This window comes from Melanerpes formicivorus, unplaced genomic scaffold (assembly GCF_026170545.1).
Source record: "Melanerpes formicivorus ecotype bairdi unplaced genomic scaffold, bMelFor1.0.p_v2 SCAF_12, whole genome shotgun sequence".
Classification (NCBI taxonomy): Eukaryota; Metazoa; Chordata; class Aves; order Piciformes; family Picidae; genus Melanerpes; species Melanerpes formicivorus.
The window spans coordinates 7,894,748-7,921,657 of NW_027142364.1; the positions used below are offsets into that span (position 1 = coordinate 7,894,748).

Consider the following 26,910-nt stretch of genomic DNA (forward strand, 5'->3'; position numbering starts at 1 on the left):
AGACCAGGAGTTCCAGCCAGCAGGCACCCAGCTGGGATGGTTTGTTACAGATTCTTAGTGACATCTACTGGACACAAGCAGTAACGGCAGGAAAAGGAAACTGCTGTCTCCTCTCGCAGAGCTCAATGCATGCCAAGCAATTTCATAAATGCTGTCTTCCACACACTCGCATGGTTTATGGGCACCACACTTTCCCAGTCACGTATTTCAGATATGTGAAGACACCCTGCATGGGGGAGATGGTGGTTACCTGGAACGCTTGGGTTTAAAGCACCAATGTTTGCCACTGATACATAAGATAGTGATACTGCTGGATCTCCACCTCCAACAACTTTTTTTTGTTTAAATTACAAGTTTTCACGGCACTTCTACTACTCCTGCTGACCAGGTCTCTGTCTTGTCTTTATCTTCTCTTGCACCCACATTTGCATATGTACTTTTCTTCTCTGGCCTCTTTGCAAACAACTAGATGAGGCAGGCTGATGACACACTGTGTATTTTTGTCACAGAATCTTCTCCTATGAAAAGCTATCCAAGGAATGTATGTAAGCATGCTGAACACTGACTTCTTCCCTTCACCACAGGCAACAAAACTAGAAGAGCACTTTGGAGCAGCCTCAGACTGTGCATTCAACCAAGAGGCAAGAGCTCCTTGCCTCTGACTAGGGCACACACCCTTAACAGCTCCTGGGCTCCATCTTCCCCTCCAAGCTGAAGGTAGCACTTCCTGCTACAATCCAAACAGAAGAACACTCAAAAGTTTCTTCAATATAGCTGTGTTTCAGACAAGGAGGTAAACAAGGAACCTCTCAGTTCCTAGCATACCATGGATCAAGGAGGAAGTTTGAGGAAGTTTTGTGATCAGAAATTGGTAAGTACTATGACAAGGAGAGAGTAGGGATGTTTGAAGTACTGGGTGACATGTCATAACATAAATATGCTATGAATGAGTTGCTCCTGTCCACATCTGAACTTTGAATGGTAGTTGTGTGTCCTGCCATCAGCTGGGATAGACTTAATTTTCTCCCTAGCAGCTGACACAGTGCTGTGTTTTGGATGTAGTGTGAGAACGCTGACAACACACTACCATGTCAGTTGTTTCTAAGTAATGCTTATCCTAAGTTAAGGATTTTTCAGTTTTCCATGCTCTGCCAGCAAGCAGGTGCACAAGAAGCTGGGAGGGAGCATGGCCAGGACAGCTGACCTGAATTAGCCATCCCATATAACAATACCCCAGTACAAAAACTGGGCTGAGTTGACTGGGAAGGGCAGACCACTGCTCAGGTCTGATGAGTCAGTGGGTGCTGAGCAATTGTATTGTGCCTCATTTGTCTGCCTTGGGGTTTAATTCTCTTTTTGTTATCTCCCTTTTCTTCTTCATCACCATCATCATTATTAATATTATTAATATAATCTTTTATTCCAATTATTGAACTGTTTTTATCTCAACCCACCAGTTTTATGTTATTTCTCCTGATCCAATGAGGGGTTGCAGAGGGGAAGGAGTCAGCGAGTCAGCAAGCAGCTGCTTGGTGCTTAGATGCTGGCTGGACTTAATCCACAACAGAGTTACAAAGGAAAACAATCCTTATCCATTTATCCACACATCTAGCAAGGTGAAAAGAGTGGGTGTTAAGCCATATAAAGGTGTCTGGAAAATTCCCCTGGATGAGAAAGAAGTTCCATACATCTAAACATTAATGCCATTTTTTTTTCCCCAACGCTAAACCAAGATTTGCTGCAGTATGCAAATTTCTGCAGACTGTGGATTGACAAGCTGCAGCTCTTTTTTTCGCTGTACCATCAACCTTGCTCTCTAGGCACTTGCCAGCAGGGACAGCCTTTGGTCAGTTCCACAGCCACAAGGACTAAGTGCATGAATCTGGCCCCAAGCACTCTCCACGACCCTTGGCACTTGCTGGGACTGTGCATAATCCCCACAGCTCCTGGGTATCACTTATGGAAAGAGTCTAATTGATGACTAGAGAATAGAATATGGACTGAATAACTTCCAGCAGCTAGAAAAGAAAAGCCCTCAGTAATAATAATCATTAATTTTTTTATTTTTTTTTTAAAGGACTTTCTAGGTAGAAAGTGAGGGCAGGAAGAGGGATACAGGAAAAAACCGCTGAACAGAGCAAGCCACATGAACACAGCACATACCTGAGAGGATTATGTTATGGCCACCTGAGGCACATCTGCTCTATTCAGCAGTGTCTGTGCAGCAAGATAAAGGGTCCAAGGAGTACCAGGAGCAAAGGAGTTCAATGAAAAGCCAGAGAAACATGAGGCACAAGCTAAGATAAAGAGCCCCATGGGAGCAATAACTTAAGTTTAGTGCAGTCAGAAAGAGAAACAAAGATACATGGAAAAAGTAGGGATCGGGAGCATGGTCATGCCCTGCAGCTTCATACAATGCACAGGCCTTGCAGCTTGTCTAGGCATCTTTAGATGCCACTCTGCAGTACTTCTGAAGCAACCCAGCCATCTCCAGCACCTCCTGGCAGCTCCAAACACTGGTGTCATGCCAGGGAATGAGTAACTAGTGGCAGTGGATGTTGCAAACAGCAGTCACAATAGTTGGTAGATCAGTGGGCAGGAGAGGAGGTTCAGGGCTATCCCATGGCCAAACCAAGATAAGGCTCACTCCTGACCCTGAGAGGAAAGACACCATCAACTGTCAGTCTACTGTGCGTCACTGCTCTTCAGTTAGACCCTAGGCTGCTCTGTCACAGCTAGCCCCAGTTCTGCCTGCAGAGGAAACTCAACCAGATTTTGTCTGCCACCTTCTGCTGCAGATATGAGCTGCTCTCACAGACAGTACCCACAAACCCAACACATGCTGCCACACTGATGCACTTCCATCAATTTCCTTTAAGAAGTCCATCTGGTTTCTGCTCTCTTCCTCTGCAGACAGCAACTTGCCTTGCATCTAAATCAAATTCATTCAATGAAACACACCCACTACTGCTTAGCGTTCTGATCAAAGGTCTTGATGTATGATCAGAGGAAAATTATCAGCAAGCAGTTAAGGGTCACACAGAGTTGTGTCAAACTCAACTTGGAACACAAATGAGGTAGACATCAAGAAGAGCAGAAGGCTTGACTGCCTGGGAAAAGGCAAGACTTTAGAGGAAAATATTACAGTCAGTTTGACCTGCTGCCTGGTTCGCTACTCAGAATAATAGAATCCCTTTCCTACTTTTCCTGGGCACTTTATTTTCTGTCCCAGCTTTTTGCTCATCTTTCCTCTTCTCTTGTAGCTTAAGGGCAAAGAGACAGGAAGAAACTAGTAACAGGATAGAGTGAATGTAGAAGGGAAAGAAAAGCAGAAAAGGTGGCACACAAACTCCATCAGGGTAGTACAAAGCATGGTATGGGACCATCACTCACTCATATGTGCCACTTTCCCCAGGCCCAGGACAAAAAGCAGCATTCATAGCTGCTCCTATTAGATTTTCCAGCTGCCAATGAAGCCTGGCTAGCTGTTGCAGTGAAGATAGGGACTGAATTCAGCTGTGGAAACAAAATAGCTGAAGTATTTTAGGGGAGGAGTATGCATGGGGGAGAATGGGATATGGCAGCAAAGAAAATCTAATTTTGCTTTGCAGTGTAAAGGGTGTGATTGACAAATGAGGTGCAAGTCTGAATTCTGAGAGCATGTTGAGATGACTGATGTGAATGCAGTAAGCAACCACAACTGCAAGTCAAGTTCCTGGACACAATGGGGATCCTAGGAAATCTCCCACTCCACAGTTCTGCCCCGCCTATGCCTCTTATCCAGGGAACATAAACATCCATGGGGGAGCAATCAGGGACTACATTGAAGTCTTGTTCCACTGGCAGCTGCTCTTCTTACAGCACCAGCAAGACTTACTTTACAAATGATGACGATGACTCCAAGAATGAGTGAAAGAAAGGGGGGGAAAATAAACCTCCTCTCCCTCAAGCCCCTCCCAAACCATCAAAAACAAAGCAAGCAACCAACCAACACCCATCACCAAAATCTCCCCACCCAATAAACAGGCTGTGGACAGGAGAAATTCCAAAAGCTTGTCTGCACATTTACAGTGTACACCTCCCCAGCCTACCACAGACACCAACTCATCAGTTAGTACTGGAAAGTTTTCTTTCGGGTTCTGCTGACATGCAGGCTAACTGCTTGAGGCTGCCCACAAGCAGAGAGCTCCCTTAGTCACAGCAGACCTGAGTACAATTTGTCTCTTGAGTCAGATTGCCAAAGAGTTGCTGATAATGTCACTGAAGTTTCACTGACTTGGCCAGCCTTTGCCTCCTCCATGCCTTGTTGTATTGGTTTTCCATGTTGATTAAGAGTTGTAAATACTGAATTTCCCATGAAAGTTTAAACATGCTTCCTGGGTCTGGATTTTTACACAAGCTCCAAACTGTCCTTTTGGCAAGGTCAGGCCAGGTTTTCCAAAAGGCTCAGTTTAAACAGGAAGCAGATGGTCAAATACCCTCTAGGCCTGGAAATTAAATAAACTGGCTTTGGAGTCAGTTACCATTTCCAGAACTGTCTCCCATCCACTGAAGTCCATTGACTTAACAAGAGCAGAACACAAAGAAAATGAATCTCTGCTAATACACTTTGTGACAGTTTGTCCAATAAATTAATGATTTAGTAACAGGATCTATTATTGCTGCTAATGGCAGATTGGGCTCTGGCAGAGTAATTACAGATAAGAACAGGTTGTGAAGCTGCAGATAAAAGGGAAGGGGTAGTAGTAGTTTCAAGAGCAGATTGGTTGAGAGGGTTATTAGTCTGTCAGCAGGACAGGAACAATATTTCACCAGTGGGTCTCCAATCTTCAGTAAAAAAGGGTATGTGTTAGAATAGGCAGGTTTTCAGTACTACCCAACTTTGTGATCTAGTTCCCTAACAGCCACAGGAAACACATAAACATAACTGTGCACTCCTGTGTTGTCACAGCTGTAAGCCTATAATTGGGAGTTCAGTTTTCAGGGAAAGGAAGGAGGCAGTAGTGGTTTCAAAACTAGTGTTTAACCACAAGAACCAGCACTCCCACTACATCTCATAAGCTAAGCAAGGTTAGATCAGCACATGGAAAAAGAGATGACTGAAGTAGAATTATGTGATTTAAGGATATTGTCACTTTATACTGCAGCCTTTTCCATGACCACAGTGGACAAGGGAAGGCTTTGGAGAGTTTCCCTGTTCTCATAACGGACAATATGGTCTCAGTTAGTCTGGTAGTTAGAGGGCCAGGGCAAAAAAATGCTGTTACTATCTGAGACATTCATTAGAACTAGACACTGACACAATCAAACACCAAACTCATTAGGTTTGTTTCTTAATTCCTACCATCTGCTGAGCCTGCAATACAGTCAGATCCTCTTCTAAGAGGCTTGTTCACATCAATATTAGAGGAAAGTGTTTCTAATGAGTCAAGTCCAGAGAAAACAAAGAGGCTTTGACTTGAATCACTTTACTTTCTTCTCTGCTTTACTGCAAGTGAATCTGCCTCAGCCACCAGCTGTTAATAAAAAGTTGATATTAGCCAAGTATTAATTTAGAACAAACCAGTCTGGAACAGTCAACCAGTCACATTCATTATCACCAGACAAATGGATTTAGGATCCCCAGGACTGAACAAGAGAGCTCAACAAAGCTAGAGACTGTGGAGTAGGACAGACCAGACTCACTGCTAAGCTCCTCTGAGCTTTGCATGTGCATGCATGGAATAGATGGTTATCTGCTCTCTGGAGACTGCAGCCTACAAAATCAAAACAATAACCCCAACCAGTACAAACCAGCATATACCATTTCTATGAAGTTGTTCAGAAAAAACATATTTAAATGCCCAAAATGCTCTACAAGCAAATGGGGAGTGTCTTTTACTGCCCACAGTGATGGACACTAAGAGCAGATGGATGTTTTTCAGACAGTGGCTACTGAGCTGGAATGTATCAGCATGAAAAACCAGGAAATAGGCTAAGTATCAGGAGATTTTCAGTCTCCATGTAGGCAAGCACTGAAGCACCAAAATATTTGTGGTTGCTTCTGCCTAATGAAAAGCAGCATGCTCTAAGGCAAAGCCTGCAGAGCTGTCTGAGGGGAAAAAAGTAAAAGAAAAAAGAAAAAAGTTCAAACCAAATGAGATCATTCATGTGTGAATTACTTTAATAAGTGAAATGAGACAGGAGAGTGCCCAGATCTGTTTTCATTGGATAAAAAAAAAAAAACCAAAGCTTTTGGTAGAGGAAAAAGATGACAGTTACCCTTATTTAGAAAAATACGTTTCTGAAAAGTAGAGTCATCCCTGACTCATACCTAAACCTCAGATTGCAGGAGGCAATAAAGGGACAGTAAGGAAGATTTCTGTTGTTTCATTTTACCTCTGACCCACCAGTGGTCAGGATATGATACTGGGCTACAGGGATCTCCGAGTAGGTGATTTTATGTTCACGATTTTTTCACAGGCTGCCATGGGGACTGCAGAATGAGGCACCCAGTGTTCCAAATGCAGCTGTAAACTTCAGACTGAAACCACCCCAGAAACCAAATGTGAAGAGCTGCATTTGCTAAAAGAGCAGATGAGAATACAGGCATTGCTGAAATGTGGAGTCCATAAAGAAATGCTTTTCTTTTTTTTTATTTACCTTCAACATTTCTGTGCCACATATAAAGTTCTAGCTGCAACTGGAAATGGTTTTTGTTTGTGGTTGAGTTGTTGTTTTTTGGGGGATTTTTTGGCCTTCCACCACTTTCCACAACTGTCAATTCTTTAAGTGAGAATTGTTTTCAAATTTGACTACAGCCCCCAAACTAACAGATTGAACTTCTACATATCAGTCATTTTTTCCTGTTAAACAGCTATCACACTAAGGGAAAGAAAGCACTGTCCAGGTTTCCCTGACCACAGATGCTGTGGCATCTGTGTACTGTCAGGCAATCAGATGTGGAGCACTTAGCAAGTTACTCACCATCTTCTCCAGTTTGGCATGGCAGAACTCTAGTAAGCACAGGGTGTGCAGGTGAATGCCTGGGCAGCCAGAAGAGAATACTGCAGCCTTACCCCACAAAACATGTCTTAGGCTGGGTACTACACTAGCATTTCCTAGTTACCATGCATTGAGCACAGTGGTGGGCTGAAAACTCTAGTAAGATGTGACACTGAAATGTTTTACTGCAGATAAGAGGGCAGCCGTTTTCACCTCTGCTGTCAATGCTCTCCACTAAATGCAAAACAATTACTGAATTTATTAAACTTTCACAAGATGCTACCTGGAAACCTTCAAAATCAAGTTTTAATACACAGCACTCCATAAAGGATTCTGAGTAATTTAAGATTGGGATTTAATTTAGCAGTTTGGAGTGTGCTTAAAAATGTGAAAACGCAGCAAAGACTGGGCCTACAGAGTTCACCGTTTGCAGAGCCTAGTTTGCGTACCCTCTGCTCCTCTCCACCATGCAAAGAGGGACAGGCTATCCCAACAGGGTACTTTTGTACCCTGTTTTAACAGTCTCTCAGTATTTTGTGCAAATTCAATAAGAGCAAGTGCAGGGTCCTGCATCTGGGTCAAGGCAATCCCAGGCACAAATACAGGCTGGGCAGTGACTGGCTGGAAAGTAGCCCTGAGGAGAGAGACTTGGGGGTGCTGGTGGACAAAAAGCTCAACATGAGCTCTCAATGTGCACTTGCAGCCCGCAAAGCCAATCAGATCCTGGGCTGCATCAGGAGAAGTGTGGCTAGCAGGTCGAGGGAGATGATCCTCCCCCTCTACTCAGCCCTGGTGAGACCCCACCTGGAGTACTGTGTCCAGTTCTGGAGCCCCTATTACAAGAGGGATGTGGAGGTGCTGGAACGTGTCCAGAGAAGGGCCACAAGGATGATCAGAGGGCTGGAGCACCTCTCCTATGAGGACAGACTGAAGGAGTTGGGGCTGTTCAGTCTGCAGAAGAGAAGGCTCCGAGGTGACCTAATTGTGGCCCTCCAGTATCTGAAGGGGGCCTACAGGAAGGCTGGGGAAGGACTTCTCAGGATCTCAGGTAGTGATAGGACTAGAGGGAATGGAATGAAGCTGGAGGTGGGGAGATTCAGGCTAGATGTGAGGAGGAGGTTCTTCACCATGAGAGTGGTGAAACCCTGGAATGGGTTGTCCAGGGAGGTGGTCGAGGCCCCATCCCTGGGGGTGTTTAAGAGCAGGCTGGATGAGGCTCTGGGCAGCCTGATCTAGTGTAGGGTGTCCCTGCCCATGGCAGGGGGGTTGGAACTAGATGATCCTTGTGGTCCCTTCCAACCCTGAATGAAACTATGAAAGCAAATTCTTAATTCCCTTATTTTGCAGAACAGGCAGAAACAGAGACAAAAGGAGTTGCCAGAGGCCATACAGTCAACAGCAGAGGTCGTTCCAGGATCCAGATAAGGATTTCTCTCCTACAGTATCTACAGAAACCAGTGCATTAAATAATTTGGCAAATATTTCAATATCAGCTATTTTTTTGGGGCAGGAACTGCGTCACTTTGTGTGATTGCGAAGTTCAGGCAAACAAAAGAATGTGCAATAATCAAATCTTTAGAAGATTAAAACCTTATACTTCAGAAATGAATCATTTCTAAAACAAAGGCAAACGAGGAAGAGGAGGAAGGTCATGAATAGCTCCCTGATAGACCAAAATCTTTTCCCATAAACAAGATGCTGGGACATTGTGCAAAGATCTGTATGGAAAGATTTAATTTCCTAGCCTCTAAAGCTGTTCCCCCACCATTCCACTGGACAGCATGGAAAACGAACTTGTCTTAATTAAAACAAGCAGAGCAAGTTGGGATTTATCAGTTCCACATATTGTGAATGTCTGTTGTACAAGCACTTTTCATCAGCAATATAAAAATACTGTTGTGACTGCTGTACAGAGCCAAAGGATGACAGACAGCATGACAGATTCCAATACTTTCCAAGAGAATCCCAGAGTGTGATTACAGCAATTTCTTACCTGATAAGATAGCAAATTGCCTGTGGAGCTGCTCTATTATATCCACTGCAACCAGTGGTCGTATCTCCTGCTGCATGATTTCATCTGTGCAAGTGAAAATAGAAATCTTCAGTCAGTTAATGAAACCTTAATGACATTTTTTTCCATCCTTTATGAACCCACCAAAACAAAGATGACACTCAAAGGAAAAGAGCCTGGCTTGACTATTGGCTCAGATTTGTATGACTGTCAGAGAGAAGCTTACGATACTTACAGAGTCTCATCTTCAATCCAGTTACTTTATCTACACCCTCATGATTTCAGAGAGAGCTTTTCACAAGCCAGCTCCAGTAGATTTGCCAGGTTTGCTCAAGCTGACAGCCTGCTGCTTACTACTTCATGCTCCATATTAAGCCACCTCATTTGGCCTCTCACATAAAGCAGTTTTTCAGTCTATTTCAGATACTGTGCCATGTTCCACCCTGAACTCCCTGGTTTCTGCTTGAGGACTTTGTGTAAGCAACCAATCCAGAACAGTTTCCTTTGCTGATGCTTTTTCCGCTACAAGCAAATACACAGTAAAAGGAGGAAATAAGAGGCTGTGAGGCTTTCTTCTCCTGAAAACAAAGCCTGTTCTTTTCAAGTAAACACTGAAAAGGTGAAAAATAACTTGGCAAACAGCTGGGGAAAGGTCACCACAATTTTTGTGTGTGATCTATTCAGTGACCAGCAACTGTAACCTTACATTGAGCTGATTTGATCTCTCTGTAACAGGTGCACCCAATTGTTCACTTCACTCTTCAATCCAGTCTAGATCATCAACATTTATAGAGAAATATTTGCCAGATCACTGGCAAGATGAAGGTTCTGTTATAATAGCACCTACTGTAATGAAGCTTTTAGCCACTGTACAGCTACAGAACAGGGATCAGTCCTGGCTTAGCACAGGTCACCTCTAACTACCCAGGCAGCAGGTAGAAAGAAGGAAGGTGGGTTCGGATAGACCTCACATCTCAGCACAGGCAGATAATTGCCCTATTTAAGCATTAAGATCTTCACTGATGTCAATGCAATAAAATGCCTTGGTGCAGCCAATTTTAAAAAAGCTGTCCAGAAATAGAGAGGGAGGTCAGAGAGGTTAGAAATTGGCTTCTTTCCCTTGCATCCTAGTGTGCTGCCCAAAATACCATCTGTGTCTTGCTTTCAGATATCTGCTCTGATCCTTTCCAGAACTAGAGATTCTAGGTTTTAAAAGACACAATATCACTTGGAAACTTTTCTGTTCATTTTCAAACCCTTCACTAACGACTTGAGAAAAATGAACTAAGGAGCTGTGTCCTTTCCCTCTCCTAGGCAGATGGTGACACACAATATGGAAAGGTGTTGCACAGAGTTTGGTTGATACACAAAACAAGGCAATAATAAAATAAAATTTAAAAAAAACAAAAAAAATCAAGGGGGCTGATTTGGCAAATCCTCCTTTTGGACTAATAAGAGGAAAAGACAAACCAGAATGAGTGATATTTTTTACTTGGCAGCCTTCATTTCCACTCTCTATATACAGCCCGTTATCAGCTTCTCTGATTCTTGACATTGCAAATGGCTAAGAGCAACATCACAGCTAGAGATCTTGGTTTCAGTGATGCTCACAGTACTTGGAATCTACTGCTTTGGTCATCTATATACACAGTTCCACATAGTTAGCAGAGCTTAGGCTTAGATTTGGACACAGACTAGTTTATTTTCACTCTGAGCAGACACTGTTCCAAGGAACCAGGCTGGGTGTTTGCAGAACACCTGTCCACATGGTTATAGACAGAGAGCACTGCATATCAATGTGTGAACTATGCTCATATCATATGTGATCCCCAGTCAGCAACCGTACCTTTCTTATCACCTGAATGGAGCCCAAGAGTTATCCAAGATCTGAGTCTGACTGGGTCAGGTACAACACACACACATATGTACATAAAAGACCAGTGAGACTCAGGCTCTCCTGAACTCAGCAGGGCTGCAGATAGGGAAAAGAACAATGTGTTTCAAAAGATTTAATGGGACAACTTAGACTGCTGGCTTATTCTCTATATCAAAACCTGAACATTCAATAGAGATCAGAACACAGAAGAAGGTAGATACGGGCTTTGTAGGACACACAATTTATCTTCTCCCCACCTGCTCCAATATACCAGATTGACAACAATAAAAGCTGCATCCCAGAACAGCTTCACAACAGCATCTTACATACAGATTCATGACTTAACATCTAGATATGACCCTGCCCAAACCAAAAAGTCAGTGGAAAAGGTATAAGAAGCTGACAAGCTTCAGGAGCTTAACAACAAACATCTTGCTTCACTGCACCTTGTTAATATCTTCAGAAGAGACTGGAGAACCCCTGATCATTTCAGAGCAGTCCTGTCCTCTGATATAAAGTTTGAATAGCTGTGCAGATAAAGATCTTATCAAAACATATGGAACATGGTTATCTTGGCAACCTTGCCTCAGGCATTTCCTCGCTTCTGTGCCATTATTCTTCTAGTCTTAATTTTTAATTTTTTATTTTCCCCTTTTATTTTGTTTTTCCATTGAAGAGGCCATTACACATACATTCTCAAATTTAAAACATGAAAAAGCTTAACTGCTCAAACAGTATCATGTGAAACACTGCCAAACCCCTACCTAGGTCACCAAAGTTGAATCTACACGTAGCATGCAGCTCTTCATTACTTGAGCTAACTGAAATTGCTGGGACTGTTAAAATGTAAATAAGGATGTGATATTAGATGGGGGAAAAATTAAACAAGTCTGTTCATCTAGTCTGGGTTTTCTTCTGAAATCGCTGTGAATTCAGTTCCTAGTAGAGACTAGTTACACTGCAAAAGAATTAGGCCTTACGCTTTTGCTTCCCAAGGTTTTCCATCAAGGGGGAGAAAAATGCAATTACTATAGCCATCTGTCTAACACAACTTCTCCTCCCTCCCAGATCTCTAGGGAGGCTGGCTGCAACTGTGCTATATCTTTAAGGGAAAAGCCATTCTGTCACGCTTCATAATTCCTCTCTCAAACATGAAGCATGTTTGGGTTTCTCACACACACACACACACACCTTCTCCTGCCTATTTTATGTCTCACCACTCTCACCACAGCTATATTCCTGCAGCAGGCCAGGAGCACAGCTCACAGACTCCTGCCTTCAGACCTATGCTAACAGCAGCTGATGAAAAGCTACAATGAATAGGATCTTGTTCCTTCCTCTCTTCTCTGAGTAGAAGGAAAGTAGTTTACATGCTAATAACAACTAATGGTTTCCAATAGCATTGGAAAAATAACATGCTGGAGTGAAAGACTGGACTGCACTGAGCAGATTGACACAGCAGTGCCTGTTGCTCCATCAAGACAACCAAAGGCAACCAGCCATAACAGGACGCTGGGGTGACCAAATGATACAACAGCCTGGCTTTCTGCTGACTAGAGTGGGGGGGTGTCTCAATCCCCAATCTGAAGTCCCTAATCTTTTAATAATGGGTTACAACTTTCCAGAGCAAAGTTCATCTCTTCTTAATGACAGCCTAATATGGAATTCAAGGGAGAGGAAGAGAGCTGGCAGTGAAATAAAAAAATTGGTAAAACTGCAAAGTACATCAGCCTCATTCTACTCTGTGCAAGGTCAGTCAAAAGTGACATTCAAAACAGAATTGTAGGTTTGTGGGAAAATCTGACTGCTGATATGGTGGAAAAGAGTCAGATAGGGTTAAGCGTAAGGCAAGAGATTTCATACCAAGGGCAGGAATATAATATAATGCTGCATGTTCTTACTCTTCTCCAAAAGTATCAAAAGGCAACACACAAGTGCTGAGTCTGAAAGCTGCAAAGTACCTACAGTTCAAAAGTTCTCCCAAGTCCTCTGCTTGCCAGGAGCAACAGCAGTTAGCTAGTTTAGCAGAGCTAAATTAGCTTTCAAGAATTAAGCACACTAAGGAGACAAATTTGCACATCCTCACTGATAAGGTTTAAGCAGGCTAAAGGTTTAGAAAAATATTCTGTCCCACCAGAATTCCCAATGTAAACCCTTAAGGAGAATATTTCCCTTCCTGAAGGACAAAAAGAACTTCAAAGTTATTACATCAACAAAAGAAGTTCTTGCTTTGAGTTTCTTTTTGTTAATTCTTTATATATCTTTCTCACCACTTGTGCCCTTTGTTTACTTTTTGAAAAGATGTGTTTACTATTTCAACCCAGACAAAGAAATGGCAAGATCAAGATACAAGCTCCCTGTGCTACTGCTTGTTTGCTTTAAAGAACTAAAACTCCAGCTCCAAGCAGAAAAGAAATCTCATAGTTTCTCTTATTCTTCTGCACAGCGCCATCACCTCTGTTTTTTTAGCCCATGTTGAGTCAACTGAAAGCAAATCCAGGAAAAAATTATTGTAAATAAAGTGAAGCAATCTTTCTTAGTGGATGGCTTCTCAGATGGGTTAGTTCTCTGCACAGGAGCTTCAAGTGCTAGTAAAGTGTGGGGTGGGAAATGGGAAGGCCAGGACTAGCTCTTCCAGCAGGGAAACCCTCTTAGACCGAAACACTCTTAGAGCAAAAGGCAAAATGCAGGATAGGTAGGCGAGGGGTGTCATCTTTTCTCTCACATCACTTGCTAAGTAAACTTGATTGCAAAACCTACAGAGTGTATTTGTTTAAATGCAGTTTCTGTTCTCCCTAAACCCAACTTTCATAGCAAAGTTTTCAAACTAATGTCCAAAGACAGAACAGTTCATATTTGGAGATGTCCTTTAAAGTTTTGTTTTGGTTATTTTGGGGTTGGTTGTTTGGTTTTTTTTTCCTGCTGATATGCTCTGATCCTTTGAGAAGGGGACACATCTGGGCCATGGTGCAGATGGAACTTCCAAACAACATCCGAGAAAGAATGGGTAGAAAAGCACACCTTCCTCTGAAGAGCTCAAAAACTTTTGACTCTCAATGTCTACCTGGGCAGAAACTGAACTGCAGTAGATCTGCTCTGGAGTTTTATCCTTTTGTCATGCTAAGTAGTGATCAGTATTTCCAAAGCATTCTGCACAGCCTCACGAAGGACTCAGCTTTACCTGAGCTTTACCTTGCAGGCACAAGAAACATTCCTTCTGAGTTTACCTCTTTTTGCAAAGACTGTTCAAATTACTTTGGATTACTGCATTTTTCAGTTCATCTCATTGACTAAATGTGGTGTTCACTTTGCTGAAGGAAAGATTCAAGAGAAGCTCAAAGCAGTCTTTAGTGGTAGCCTCCACAGGAGACATCTCTATGCTGTGCAAGTAAGAAGGAAAGGACTTACAGACAGGCAGGCATCAAGGTGACAGGGACACTGGGGAGAAATAAAATTCCCAGTTATCTGCAGGTCAGCATTGCCACTACATAAAAAGGCAATTTCTAGCTTACCCTCAAGATCACATCAGCCATTAGTAAACTACAAGACTTTTCAAGGATTTGCTTGTAGTGACTTTCAAGTCACAAGGAGTCCAGCATGCTGCCCCTTTACCTTGGAAATGCAAGTGAACCACAATTATTTTGGATCTAAACCTGAACTTTACCCCTGCAAACCCCAGGTCCCCTGGATTTAGATCCAAGCTTTCAGACCCCTCAGGCACGTGCATAAGGCAAAGTTAAATCCCTGTGCAGCTGCAGTGAAACTGTTTTGTTAAACATTTAAATATGTGTAAGTCTAAAATTATAGCAGATGGTTGGGAAGTTCAGATACAGAATTAAAAATCTGAGTCCATAGATTAGAATAGAATAGACCAGACCACACCAGGCTTGAAGAGGCCTTCGAGATCATCGTGTCCAACCCATCATCCAACACCTCCACTCCACCACCTCCCTGGGCAGCCCATTCCAATGGCCAATCACTCTCTCTATGAAGAACTTCTTCCTAACATCCAGCCTAAACCTCCCCTGGCGCAGCTTGAGACTGTGTCCTTTTGTTCTGGTGCTGGTTGCCTGGAAGAGGAGACCAACCCCCACCTGTCTACATCCTCCCTTCTTCAGGTAGTTGTAGAGAGCAATAAGGTCTCCCCTGAGCCTCCTCTTTTCCAGGCTAAGCAGCCCGTGTTCCCTCAGCCTGTCCTCATAGGGCTTGTGCTCCAAAGCCCTCCCCAGCTTTGTTGCCCTCCTCTGGACACGTTCCAGCAACCCAAGGCTCAGAAGTAAAGAAGGTGACAGTTTTCAATGAGGCTTATGTGTAGGGAAAAAAAACAACAAACAAACACCGAACCACCCACAACACAATACAAGCAATCAACCAAAACCCCCAAACCAAGATATAATCAGTTATTCACTTCTGCATCAAATTGGCAAGCAGGATGTTATCAGCTCAGGCAGTATGGGTCCCTACTATTACGTCATGTAGCATTGCTATTGCTAACCTACACCCTGTAGGGTTTATTTCAACCTTCTAAGCCAAATTGATGCAGACTTCCTTGGGTGAAGAGTCTTTGGATGTTCCTCTTTGGCTGTGATTTTTCATTTGTTTTTAAAGAAAATATCTTAAAACTGATTGGTGAACAGAAAAAAAACTAAATCTGGAAAGAAAGTGAAAATAGCCCAGTATTTTGATTTACTGTTGGTACACGCTACAAAAATATACTGGTGTGTGCAAGTTTACATCTATAGTCATACTTCAAGAACTTCCACAACTACTTATTGTCAGAATGTGCCATGCATTGATGCACACATCCAAGAGCACTCAATTAGTAATCCCCATAAAGCTAAATTGTACAAACTCCTATAAAATTCTTCAAGCATATACTCTCACCATTCAGTTTAGGTCACTTCATATCCCATTCTCTTATGAAGATGTAATATCTCTGTATAATCATAAGAGACAGATGTGAAATTAACAACTCTTCACTATACATCATGAACTATCCATGACCAGCAAAGAGCTAAAGAAGCACACCAAGCCACATCATTTGCTCAGCAAAATCAATTTAATTTGGTTTTCAGAGACAGACATTGCTTGATTTCACAGAGCACACTCTGGGATGTTACATTCTGCTTTCCACAAAACAGAAACTTCCCTAATAAAATTCATTCAAGACCAAGGTCTAATCTTAGTGTCAGCGTCAAGAAAGTAATACAGATTTAGAGCAGCCTGACACAGTCCCTTGCCTAGTTCCTCAGTAGTAAAAACTCCTTGATATTTTCTGTTGGGTTTTTTTTTTTTGCTAGAGGAAAATTAATTTCCCTTCTTCCCCAAACCTGTGCTTCACAACAATGCTGAATTCCTAGAACACAAATTCCTGCTCAGAGAACACAAGGCAGTGAAAGGAGGTTTCACGTTTGCACCCTGTCATGTTAAAATCCGTCATGAATAACACAAGCCACATGTGGTGAACTGTGAAGCTAAAATACATTCACTGCAACACTTGGACACTAAGGTAAACAAGAGATATGGCAAACTGTATGGCAGGCTTCATTCTTCCCTCCCCAGAGCTTGCCAGCAGACAGTCTCACAGTTTCTGAGACAGCATCTTAGAAAAATTCCAGCCACTGGCTCTGCTCTGAGCTATTGCACCCAGTAAAATCATTCCAGTGCATATTCATAACATTTTTTAGGGACCACTTGGCTCAAGAGCTGAAGAACAGTTTTCTTGCTCACTCCTGAGCAGAGGCCAGTTAGCTCAAAAATATTTCCCTGGTTACTGACATAGGAGACAAACAGTGAGCCATAGCAGCCATCAGTGCTGCCAGCAGCACTCTGAATACATCTCAGTAATGGGACAAACACTGCTCACAGCTGACCTCTCTGCTTGAGAGGCTCCTTCTAGCCACCCCTCCAGCAGTCTTCTCCAAGCTGTCACCACTGTCTCAGATCAGATGCCCATTAGAAAAAGCCACAGAAACACACTGCAAAGAGTCATCCCTCCCTTTCAGACCCACACACACTCACAAGCATGTGTCCTCCCTTGTGTCACAGGCTGGCTTCTCTGCAGTCCCGCTGAGTTCACACGAGGAAGAGTCGAGGGATGGAGAGAGGTGGCCTCCTGTGGAAGCAGTCCTGGATCTAGCTAACAGTGAACCAAAGAGCTGACACTCTTCTGGAGGCAACTGCACAAATTGCTTAGTAACTGCTTAAATGCAAACCACAGCAGAGTCCTCTGACATGCACCATACCCAAGCATTAACCCTCCCCAAGGTACAGCTGGCTTATTCCCTGCCAGGGAGCTCTTAGCTCAGACTCTTAGACACTTCAGAGGCATTCAGAGTTTAGCAATGAATAAAGGTACATCCCAACAAGAGACTAAACAGATTCACTTGCTCAGACTAAGGCATGGAAAGGGCTGTCATTAAAATAACTTTAAATAGCAGAGTATTCAGGGCCAAGGGAAACCAACAGTGGTGCTGTGAATAGCTCTTCTGGAGTACAATCCCAAAGGCACACCCACACACCAGAGCATGGTACTGTTATTTAAAGACAAAGGAGAAGACTGCATGAGACCTACAAATTGGTTGGAAAGAGCTCTTGAAGAGGGGAGTAATCAGTTCTACATATCTAGCTCAACAGATAATTCAGGACAGATGTTTGCACAGTGCATGAAGACAGCACGTGTTCACACTGGCATGCAATGGTAGTACGGCTTCCATAGCTGTCTGAAGCAATACCAGGTCACCATTTTACCACTAGATTTATTGATAAAGTTGTCCTTTCACTACCACAAATCTCAGCAGCTCAGTAACTTCAGATTCTGGTCATTCCTTACCTAGGGTAGAGGAGAGCAACTGTCCCCTAGGACACAGGATGTAGTAGTAACATTATGTTTTTATTGAGTGTCCTACCATTGGTCAGGCTCAAAAAAAGACAAGCACCATGCATTTTATAGATAAGGAAACTGAGGCACGAGGAGAGGAATCCAGGTCACTGGCCAACCTGAGTTTCCCTTGCCTGAGCAGATCAAAGATATTTACATAGGCTACTGGAGTGGACCTTTCCTGGGGATAACATGTCCAGTGTTTCCACTCTTCCCCCATCAGCCAACCAACACAAATTATCGTGACATTTATAGTACAGCATGAGAAGACTAACAGCATTTTATACATAGTGATAGATAAACATCAAATCAAAGTACATCATCACCATGCTAAGTAGAAGATACATATGAGAGCTTAAGACACCTGTAGTGCTATGGAGAGATGCTACTAGGTGAATAAGACTAGGAGAGCAGCAAGATGCACAGTACAGTTTTACTTTGCACTTTCTTTTCCCCAAGCCCTCCTGAAGTGCAAGCTAAGCAAATGCATTTGCCAGCTGGAGCAAGCATGTGGCGTACTCTGCTGCCTGTACTGCTACAAATGTCCACATGTAACTAATTCACAATGAAAATGTCTCCCATTCCAGACAGGTTTTTGCTCTCGGGAGGAGAGGCTCACAGTGAACAACCCAGCTACGCACTGAGGCTCAGCTCAAATCCAGCGGGACCCCCCAGCAGACAGCGGGGTCAGATCCCAGCAGAGGTCCCCAGAAAAGGTCTGGAGTCATGTACTGCCCTCTCCCGGGCAGCATTCGTAACCTTCCTGCAGGGGCTCTCGGAGCAGAGCGTGGGAGAAGCTCAAAAGCATTAAGAACAAGTGCCACATGCATGTTAAGCAGCTGATAAACGTGCGAGATGATTGCACTCTGAAGCTCACTTTCACCCTGTGTGTAGAGATGCTGCGCAAGTAGCAGGTGTAGCTGTAGAAGAGTAAATGCTACTCTGCAAGTGAACATAAATGACTAATCTTAGGCTGGATTCCTAAAATAAGAAGCACAATGAATTTACCATGAAAGAGTCACCAAGAAATTCCTCCTGGTCCACTGCATGCTCAAAGGGAAGCTCACCCAGCAGCACTTTGTTTCATACAACATGGGTTTTTTTTCCCATCTGCATCATTAGTAAAGCTAATTTCAATGTGCATCTGTAACATTTCTTTCCCAAGATCAAAAGGTTTAGTTGTTCCTCATTCAGTAGAGCAATATTTCATGTTATCCAACTCTTGTCCCACCAGCGCACAGCATATGGAATAGAGTAATGCTGATGTTTCAGATTTCGTTAGTGGTAACCATCTGCAGTACAAATGGAAGTTCACCTTAAAAAAAAATAAGTAAATAAAAAAGAAAATCAAGGATCTGATCCTTAGTTGCTATAATCATACTCCACTTTCATTGAAATAACTGGTACATGACCCCACATGTTCATCTGTGGGTGTGAGTCTTCAAAAACTTGACAAGGAATGGCTTGCACTCAATCTTTAACTCAGAGATCATCTTCCAATTCCTTCACTGCAAGACCAGGGGAGACTGCTAGGTTCATTGTGTTTGACTTGCTGAACACACAAGAAGTTCATGGCAATTGGATTAAACTAGCATTTTAGAAAGTGCTTTAATCTTATGTTAAAGGCTCCAGGCAACTGCAAATCCACTGCTTCCTCTAGAGCTGGCCTACCACAAAGAAATTGGCTTGTTTTTCAGAGCTCTCACTTTAATTTCCTGACCATTGATTCCTATTGTGGTTTTGACTTTAATAGTTGCCTGCCCCCTATTTCATCCTTTCTCTGGAGGATCTCACTTCTGGAGTTCAGTGGTGAAAAGTCAGGGGAATATGGAAGACAATATCCCATTGCTTTACCTTTTTCTATATAATCTCACTTTTTCCTAATGCCAGCAGAGGATGACCTTACTAATTAACAGTATCCCAATTTCATGACCAGATCTTGAACCATGTAGACTCTTGCTCCACAGCAGCACAGTGTATCAAGGTGGTGATTCAAGAGTTTAGACAAACAGCTTGAACTCAGAAATCCCCAATTTAATGACTCACAGGAACAGGCTCTGAACATGAATAATGTGTTGCCTCTGTGCAGAGCAAAGTTGTTAAGGCATGCTGGCTTAGAAAAGGACTAGAAAAATAAATGTTTGGTCAATAACTCTTGTCAGTTGTAAAAGCCTGGAAGATTCTATTTCCTTTTATTTTTTCCCCTGAGAAATGGAATGGCCTAATAGGATCAGAAATTTGTGCAATAAGACACCTGGTATAGTCCAAATATCCATATACAGGAAGTTAGGCTACCACAATCAAGCTGCTTTTTTTTTTTAAAACCACACTTTTATACTTGAGCACCAGTAATTTTGCTAAATAGCATCCAGGTGGTGAAGGAGGAAAGTTCATAACTTTGACTCTCACTGGCCAGGCTAATCCACAGCAAGACGCAGATAATAAAGCAGCAGCATGGTTTGTACGCAGATCAACATTTGAGCACGGTGGAACTGGATCTTTCAGTGGGGCTTGAAGGAGCAGAACTGGCTGAAATTGGACATAACCAAGAGAAGAGATCTGCAGAGATGCTCTCCAACCTCCCAGTACATTCTGCATAATTTTCCCTTGAAATCTTCTTCCCAGACAGTTTATACTACAATTTAAGCAATACAGGAAAAGCAAGCTGAGCTGTTATCTTGTGGTAATAAGTCCCACAAGTTAACAAAACATTACCCATCACAGCAATCTGTCTATCCATGGTTAATGTTTTCCAATTTCACTGAGTTGTTTCTTGTTCTGGTATCGTGGGAAGAAGGAAAAACCATAAATACCCAGAAGGCCTCTGCGATAACTCGCCCTCTGAGAATTTATTCTCTTCATCTCCTCAGAACTACTTATCGCCCAAAACTCTTTTAAAATGGAAATCAATCCATGCTTTCCCTATTTTCATCACCAATCCCTGGACTTTCTTTGATTAAGTAAACAGGATTCAGTGCTGCCCAAGAGCAGCAGAGCAGGCTGCGTATCAAAGTAGAAGAGGTGAAAAGAGGCAAGCATCTAAGACAAGACACCTCTGTGGAATCCAGAGTGTTTTATTTTAGCTACTTTGTTTGCAGTGAAAGTCAGCTGGAAAAAACTTAGCACAAGTTCCCTAGGTAGCATTTTACATTGAAGAGAATGGATGCTGAATGAAAATAAAACAAGAAAAAAAATCTGAGCCATGGCAGAAGAGGCACTGTGACTGAGTCTCAAGCTGGTTAGAAATACCTTCAACTTACACTTCAAATTTCAGCTTTCACATGAAAGAATCACTTTCCCCAGTAGCCAGCACCTTTGTGGAAAGGACAGCCACAGGGACAGCATTTCTTATTTATTTACTATTGAAGGTGGAAATGCTCCAAAAAGTCCAAGAAATGTCAGATTGAAATCATTCAGATGGGATTTCCTTCTGGAGATAGCACCAGCAAAGCAGTTTTCTATCTTTATATCCTTCATTTGCCATACTTCAGTCCCTTTTCCTCCCTGAACAGTTAGATATGAAGAACCACTTTTCATTTTTGTCAGCAAGAGAGACACAGCAGTAAGACAGAGAACAAGCACCCATGATTGCTGGGCAGAGAAAACTATTGCATTCCTCTGTCTTACTGAAATACAAAATCAGAAATACTCTGTTAATACAAGAGACAGGTCCCCACCCTGGTGATAAAGATGATCTTGCCTGGTTTTGCAGCAGCAAAATCCCAACTAACCTCAGTAACGAGCTGTATACTCCTTAGTGTTTGCAGATTCATTACACTTTTTATGCAGCCACCAGCCCTGAGCATAGATGAAAGCCACACATTTATCCACTTAAAATATATTATCTGCATGCAGCTTTAAGCTCCATAGAATGCAGAAACATAGTCTAACCAGCCAATGTTCATTCATCCATGTTAAGCCCCAGTAAATGTGTGGTCCCACTGGAGGACTTGAGCATCACAGGGTAGGCTAATTAAGAGCATCTGGGGACAGAGAGGGTCATTTTTGCAGGAGCTGTCCTCAAGCACTGAATGTGTTATGCAGCAGCTGAGTGACATGAATAGTCATGTCAGTGCTGAAAAGGCACACAAGCCACTGTCCAAGAGTGATGTGTTTTGTGACAAGAGCTGGTTGATTCTATGATTCTAAGAGGCTAGCTTTGCTTTCAGCTTCAGTATCTCTTATGAGGAGCTGGAAGCACTACAAGATGGATCAGCTCTGGCCTGGCTTTCTGGGTGCTCCTTCCCCTTGGTTGCCAGTTATAGCACCTTGCAGCTGCAGCTCCCAGCAAGTCTCAAGGTCACATACTAGTACTCAAAATAGCATCATTTGTACATCAGATCCCAGAGGGGACTTCAGCACCCATAGGCCAGCTCATACAACAAGGTCCTTTTTCCACCTGTTGTGGAGCTCTGGGCAGTTATCACATGTCCATAGCCAAACTGCCCTTCAACTGCTCCTCACACAGCACTTTCTTTTTGTAAACATTCACTATTTTAATCTCTTTATATAAACAGGAGTCTACCATGACACTTTTAACCACTCATCTAAACAGTCACATTGTTTCAAAGCAAGCCTTGAACTTGCAGGATCCAGGAACTGGATTATCTTGGCACAGCATTTTATGCTATGGGGTACTGCTGCTGAAAGGTATGTTACCTGCAGGCCACCTCTGTGCCTTCCATCTTTCCTTGATATAATGTTTAGCACAAGAGATAAAATTGCCACAGAATATTCACAGGACTCCACAGATGTGGCCTGTACGTGAAAAATGCTTCATACTTTGGAGTGCCTGAAGCACTGAGTAATCACCTGCTAGATCCTCCTCCTAGTTACCAACCTGACTGGATCTTTACATTGCCGAAAGGGTACCCTTAAGTAAGGGTCAAGTCAGAACGTGCCACAGAGATCCAGCATTGCCACTGTGTTCAGACATAGCCAGCCTGGGAAAAAGACACATGTCCACCCTGGGAGTTTGTCAATGAGTCTCCAGTAGTAGCAAAGGACTAGTAAGATGGGGCAGGCAGAGCTAGTATTCTATAGGACAGATCATCTTTCTGCCCCTGGGTTTATACAGCACCTACTGCAAAGGGGAAATGGCTTTCAAAGGATATTTTCAAAGGTTAGTCATAGCTACATCATCAGGATCCACTGTTTATGGAGGCAGGTAACTGCCACTGCTTCTGCTTTAAAACTAAGACCAAAACAAGTGATGAGTAGAGGGCCAGACAGTTCAGAGCAGAATGGCTGATGGTTGGACTCAATGATCTTAGAGGTCCTTTCAAGCATAACAATTGAAATTAAATAACTCAGGCAACGTTATTAGGAATTTCTGTGCCACTTTGCCAGCTCCTTAGCTCCCTTCTAACCTTGGTACCACACACAGAATTATCACTGCTGTATTCTCACAGCTCATACAGCTTTAATGCATGTAGCCAAAAGCATCTTGTCCCTAGCAATAAGCTAACTTCTGCCCCTCCTGCAGCCTCATCAGCAGAATTTGAAAACAAAACCAGCAGAGACACTTTCTGCCTCACAAAATGGCAACAGGCTCAGATTGAGTTGACACAGAATTTGCTCTCTAGCAGAAAATGATTTTCCAAGGGATTTCCACCTATAATAATATGCCAGGTCATCACTCAACATGAGAGGCAGGGAAGGTGTTTCCCTGGGAACGGTAACCATGGCAAAGCTCTTACCAGTGCCTTCCTCTCACTACCTACAGGAAGAAAAAAAACAGCAGATGCCTGAGCTCTGTCTCCAGCAGGCCCACAAGCCCCCAAAGCAGTAAGCAACTTGGTGGCACCTGATCAGAGGCAGAAGGGAACTTCCAGTTCTATTGTGCCTCTCACTCAGATAGCAGACAATTTCTGCCATGCTACACTGGACTCAGAATGCCTCGTTACAGAGGGTGCCACTGGACACACGGGTGTTACTGAGAGGTCAGCCAAATACAACAACGCATAGGCAGGCACCGAGCCCACAAATCAGCACAGCTAGATGGCTGTCAGAGGCAGAGATACAATAGACTGGCTTTGCAGTTTTCAAACTCCGGCATTGTGAGTTAGAGCCCTATTAGAGAAAAGCATCTGCAAACCCCAGTTTGTAAGCAGTAGCTGCCAGCAGATGACCTGCTTCTGGTCCATCTCTTTTTCTGCAGAATATTCTCGATTTACCAGCTTGAATGCAACTCTCTTTGCTAAAGAGCTAATTAAATCATAACAAACAATTCAACTTGAAAGTACAATCATATTGCATGCTTCCGGAGCTCTTGTTCTCATGTGCTAGTCAACTTGCTACAGGCTTCTGGATTTGAGGTTTGCTAAATATTTATTCAAGTTAAAGAAAATGAATCCAAAGGGCTCCTTTGTTAATCTTTCTCTCAAATGACACAGAGTAAAAGTGTCCTATGATTCAGCAATCTTCATATGTGACTAAACAGCCAACAACCTAGATTTCAGCTACTTGAAGCTTGAATGTTAAATCAACTTCAGAGTTAACATGCAATTAGCATGAATTGCCAGGATACCAGCATTTTATACTAGCAAGGCACTAAGAATATTGCCCTGTAGCTAGACTGACTCAGTACACAAAAAGCTTGATAGTCCAAGTTTCTGCTAAGAGTACAGCAAACCAGAGCCTTTACAGAGCGAAAGATATTGATCTTCTACACGGTAATTTAGGACCACAGGGTGAGAGGGTCACCTGGGCCATGATATCCCCTGTCCCATCTCCTTAGATTAATTTCAAAAAGGTATTTCACATGCACAGCAAATACTTGCTTCAGACCTATAGAGAAACTTCAATGTCTAACACTCAAGTGAAACAAACATTTAATCAGAATGAGCCTAGCATTTTGTTTTAACCTCCTCTAGGTCAAAGCACTGCAAATATCCCCAAAAATACACATCCAAATCAAATGATGCACTCTTACCCGAGTTAATATCCAGATCCAGGCAGCTGTCTTTATTTGCCACTGAATCCTCAGAGCAAGCATCAGAAAAATAATCTTTTTGCAAATATTCTAGGAATGCAATGCAGCTACCACTAAGAGAAGATGCTATTTCTTTTAAAGCTGCTGCACATACCTTTCTTTGTCAAGCGTTCCAGCCTAAGGCATCCTCCTATAAAATCATGATAAGATTGCATTTCTCCTTCTGTTATCCGGACAGCAGTGAAAGGTGGATTCCTGGGCACCTGTTGTCCACATTTCTGACACCGGGAAGCCATTGCCACAGCTCAGGAGACTCTTCTCAGGAATCTGCTCCCTCAGTTTGCTGGAATCCAGCCTGATTCTTCAATCGTCAGTCCAGGCTGGTGACTTTATCCCACTTAGTTCATTCAAGGTCATCCTCGCTAGCAGGATGTTCACCATTGCAATTGGCTAAGACTTTTATAGGCTTACTGACTGTGTTTGTTTCTTCTCCTTGCTTTCAATATCAGTTTACTTTATTCTCTCATTCAGAATGAAAGCTGTGAACCTCAGCACAGCCCATGTCCTGAATGGCGTCCTTATCATTAATTTAAAGCTATCTTATTCACCACAATGAAAACAGAAGATCCCAGAAGCACAATGCAAGATCACAGAATGCCTCTTAAAAAGCATGCCAGTTATGTTCATATTGAATTTTTCTTTAAGAAAAGGGTTTTCTTCATGATTTTTGATCCCTTTCAGGCTTATGGTTTTATGATTCTTCATCACTGAGAATGGATTTTGTTACTTCTGCATTTCAGCTTGGACGGTGCAAGGAGACTGCTCTGCAGAGCTGCTCAACCGATTACTCATATGTCTGGCAGTGGTACTGGGAGGCTGCAACTGCACAGAAAAGCCCTCTGATGCTGTGCACGGTCCCTGCTCATAAGATCTGATCATCTAAATGAACAGAGTAGCGAATGGAGGACAAAAGGGAATATTGCTGGCAGACATGCTCTGCTAGCTGTGCAACCCCTGACCCTGAAAAAAAAAGTTAGATCCATCAGTCTGACACCAAAATGAGAGATCTGAAACATACATTCAGAAATCTCTTTGAAGGTGCTGAATATTTAAGCTGACTTTTTTGCCTTTTAACAGTTACTGTAATACAAATCACTGATCAGAGTGCCCTGTGAAGAAACTAGTACTTGGGGAACTGCATGCAGAGAGTACTCAATCCTGATGCAGTGAAAGAAAAAGGAGCCTTCCTTGGGGCTGGGGGAACCGCACAGGAGATGCGCAAACAGGCGCAAGGCCAGCACTGGTGACAGTGCAAAGAGTACAAAGAGAAGCGAATGAATCAGGGCTGAGCTCAACTGCAGGGATCTGAGCACAGACCAAGCTTCCTGCAAGGATGTTACACACAGGCGAGGAGAGCCTTCGCCTTCCTATGACTCGAGCACTTCCCACTATTAGCACATTATATTGTTGCATCCAGTGCTGTTCAGCTCATGGCCCTCTCAAATCACAGCTTATCACTGGTCATAAAGTGGGAAAGGAGAAGCCTAATGAGTACAAAGCAGTGAATTAACTAGAGGCAACAAAGATGATCAGGAAAAGAATGCCTCACATGATGCCATTGATGGGCAGGAATGAATGTCTGTAAGCTGAAGCATACAAAAATCAACTCAACCCTATTCCTTCCCATTCCATAAACTTCAACTTCTGCCATGCCAGCTCCACTGCTCCTCAACCACACAATGAGTGCTTCAGCTCACTAATGCAGCACACACCAACTGACCATGCCATAAAACAGCTACCACACCTGGGAAGTAGTGAGTCTCAAGATGTCTCCTTTTGATGAAAGGAAGCTGTAAAGGGAATCCCCACTCTTAAAGTAAAAGTTTTATATGCCCTTCTCCTTCAAATTTGCTGCATGGCATGAAGCTGGTCACCCTCCTCTTTGACTTTGCTAAAACCCTGCCTGCAAAGTGATGACAAAGATGTACTGAGCTGTTGGGTGGCCTGATTCATTAGCATTTGTAAAATATTTATTAGAGCTTCCACAGAGAAATCCCCAGGAGACTGCAAAATTTTGCAGATAGGAAGAGGCAGAATTAATTTGTTGAAAACTGTCATCATGAGATAAGAAGACTAGAAACATAAGCCAGCAGTTTTATCTTAAAGTCCTTCTTCCATCTTCTTTTCTTCCTTTATAGGGGTGCAAGGTGTCCTTCTATGCACAG

The 26,910-nt window shown here is 42.9% G+C and overlaps 1 protein-coding gene across 3 annotated transcripts in view; it reads right to left on the bottom strand.

Moving 5' to 3' along the window:
* MCF2L2 (MCF.2 cell line derived transforming sequence-like 2) overlaps positions 1-25,161 on the bottom strand; it is a 146,934-nt gene extending 121,773 nt beyond the window's left edge. For all 3 annotated transcript variants that reach the window (XM_068145109.1, XM_068145107.1, XM_068145106.1), the window contains exons 1-2: positions 24,840-25,161; positions 8,978-9,061 (exon numbers count right to left, since the gene is read on the bottom strand). In XM_068145109.1, the coding sequence (XP_068001210.1) occupies positions 8,978-9,061; positions 24,840-24,981 (226 nt within the window). In that variant the 5' untranslated portion in view covers positions 24,982-25,161. The remainder of the gene's footprint in view (positions 1-8,977; positions 9,062-24,839) is intronic.
* Positions 25,162-26,910: the final 1,749 nt, after the last annotated feature.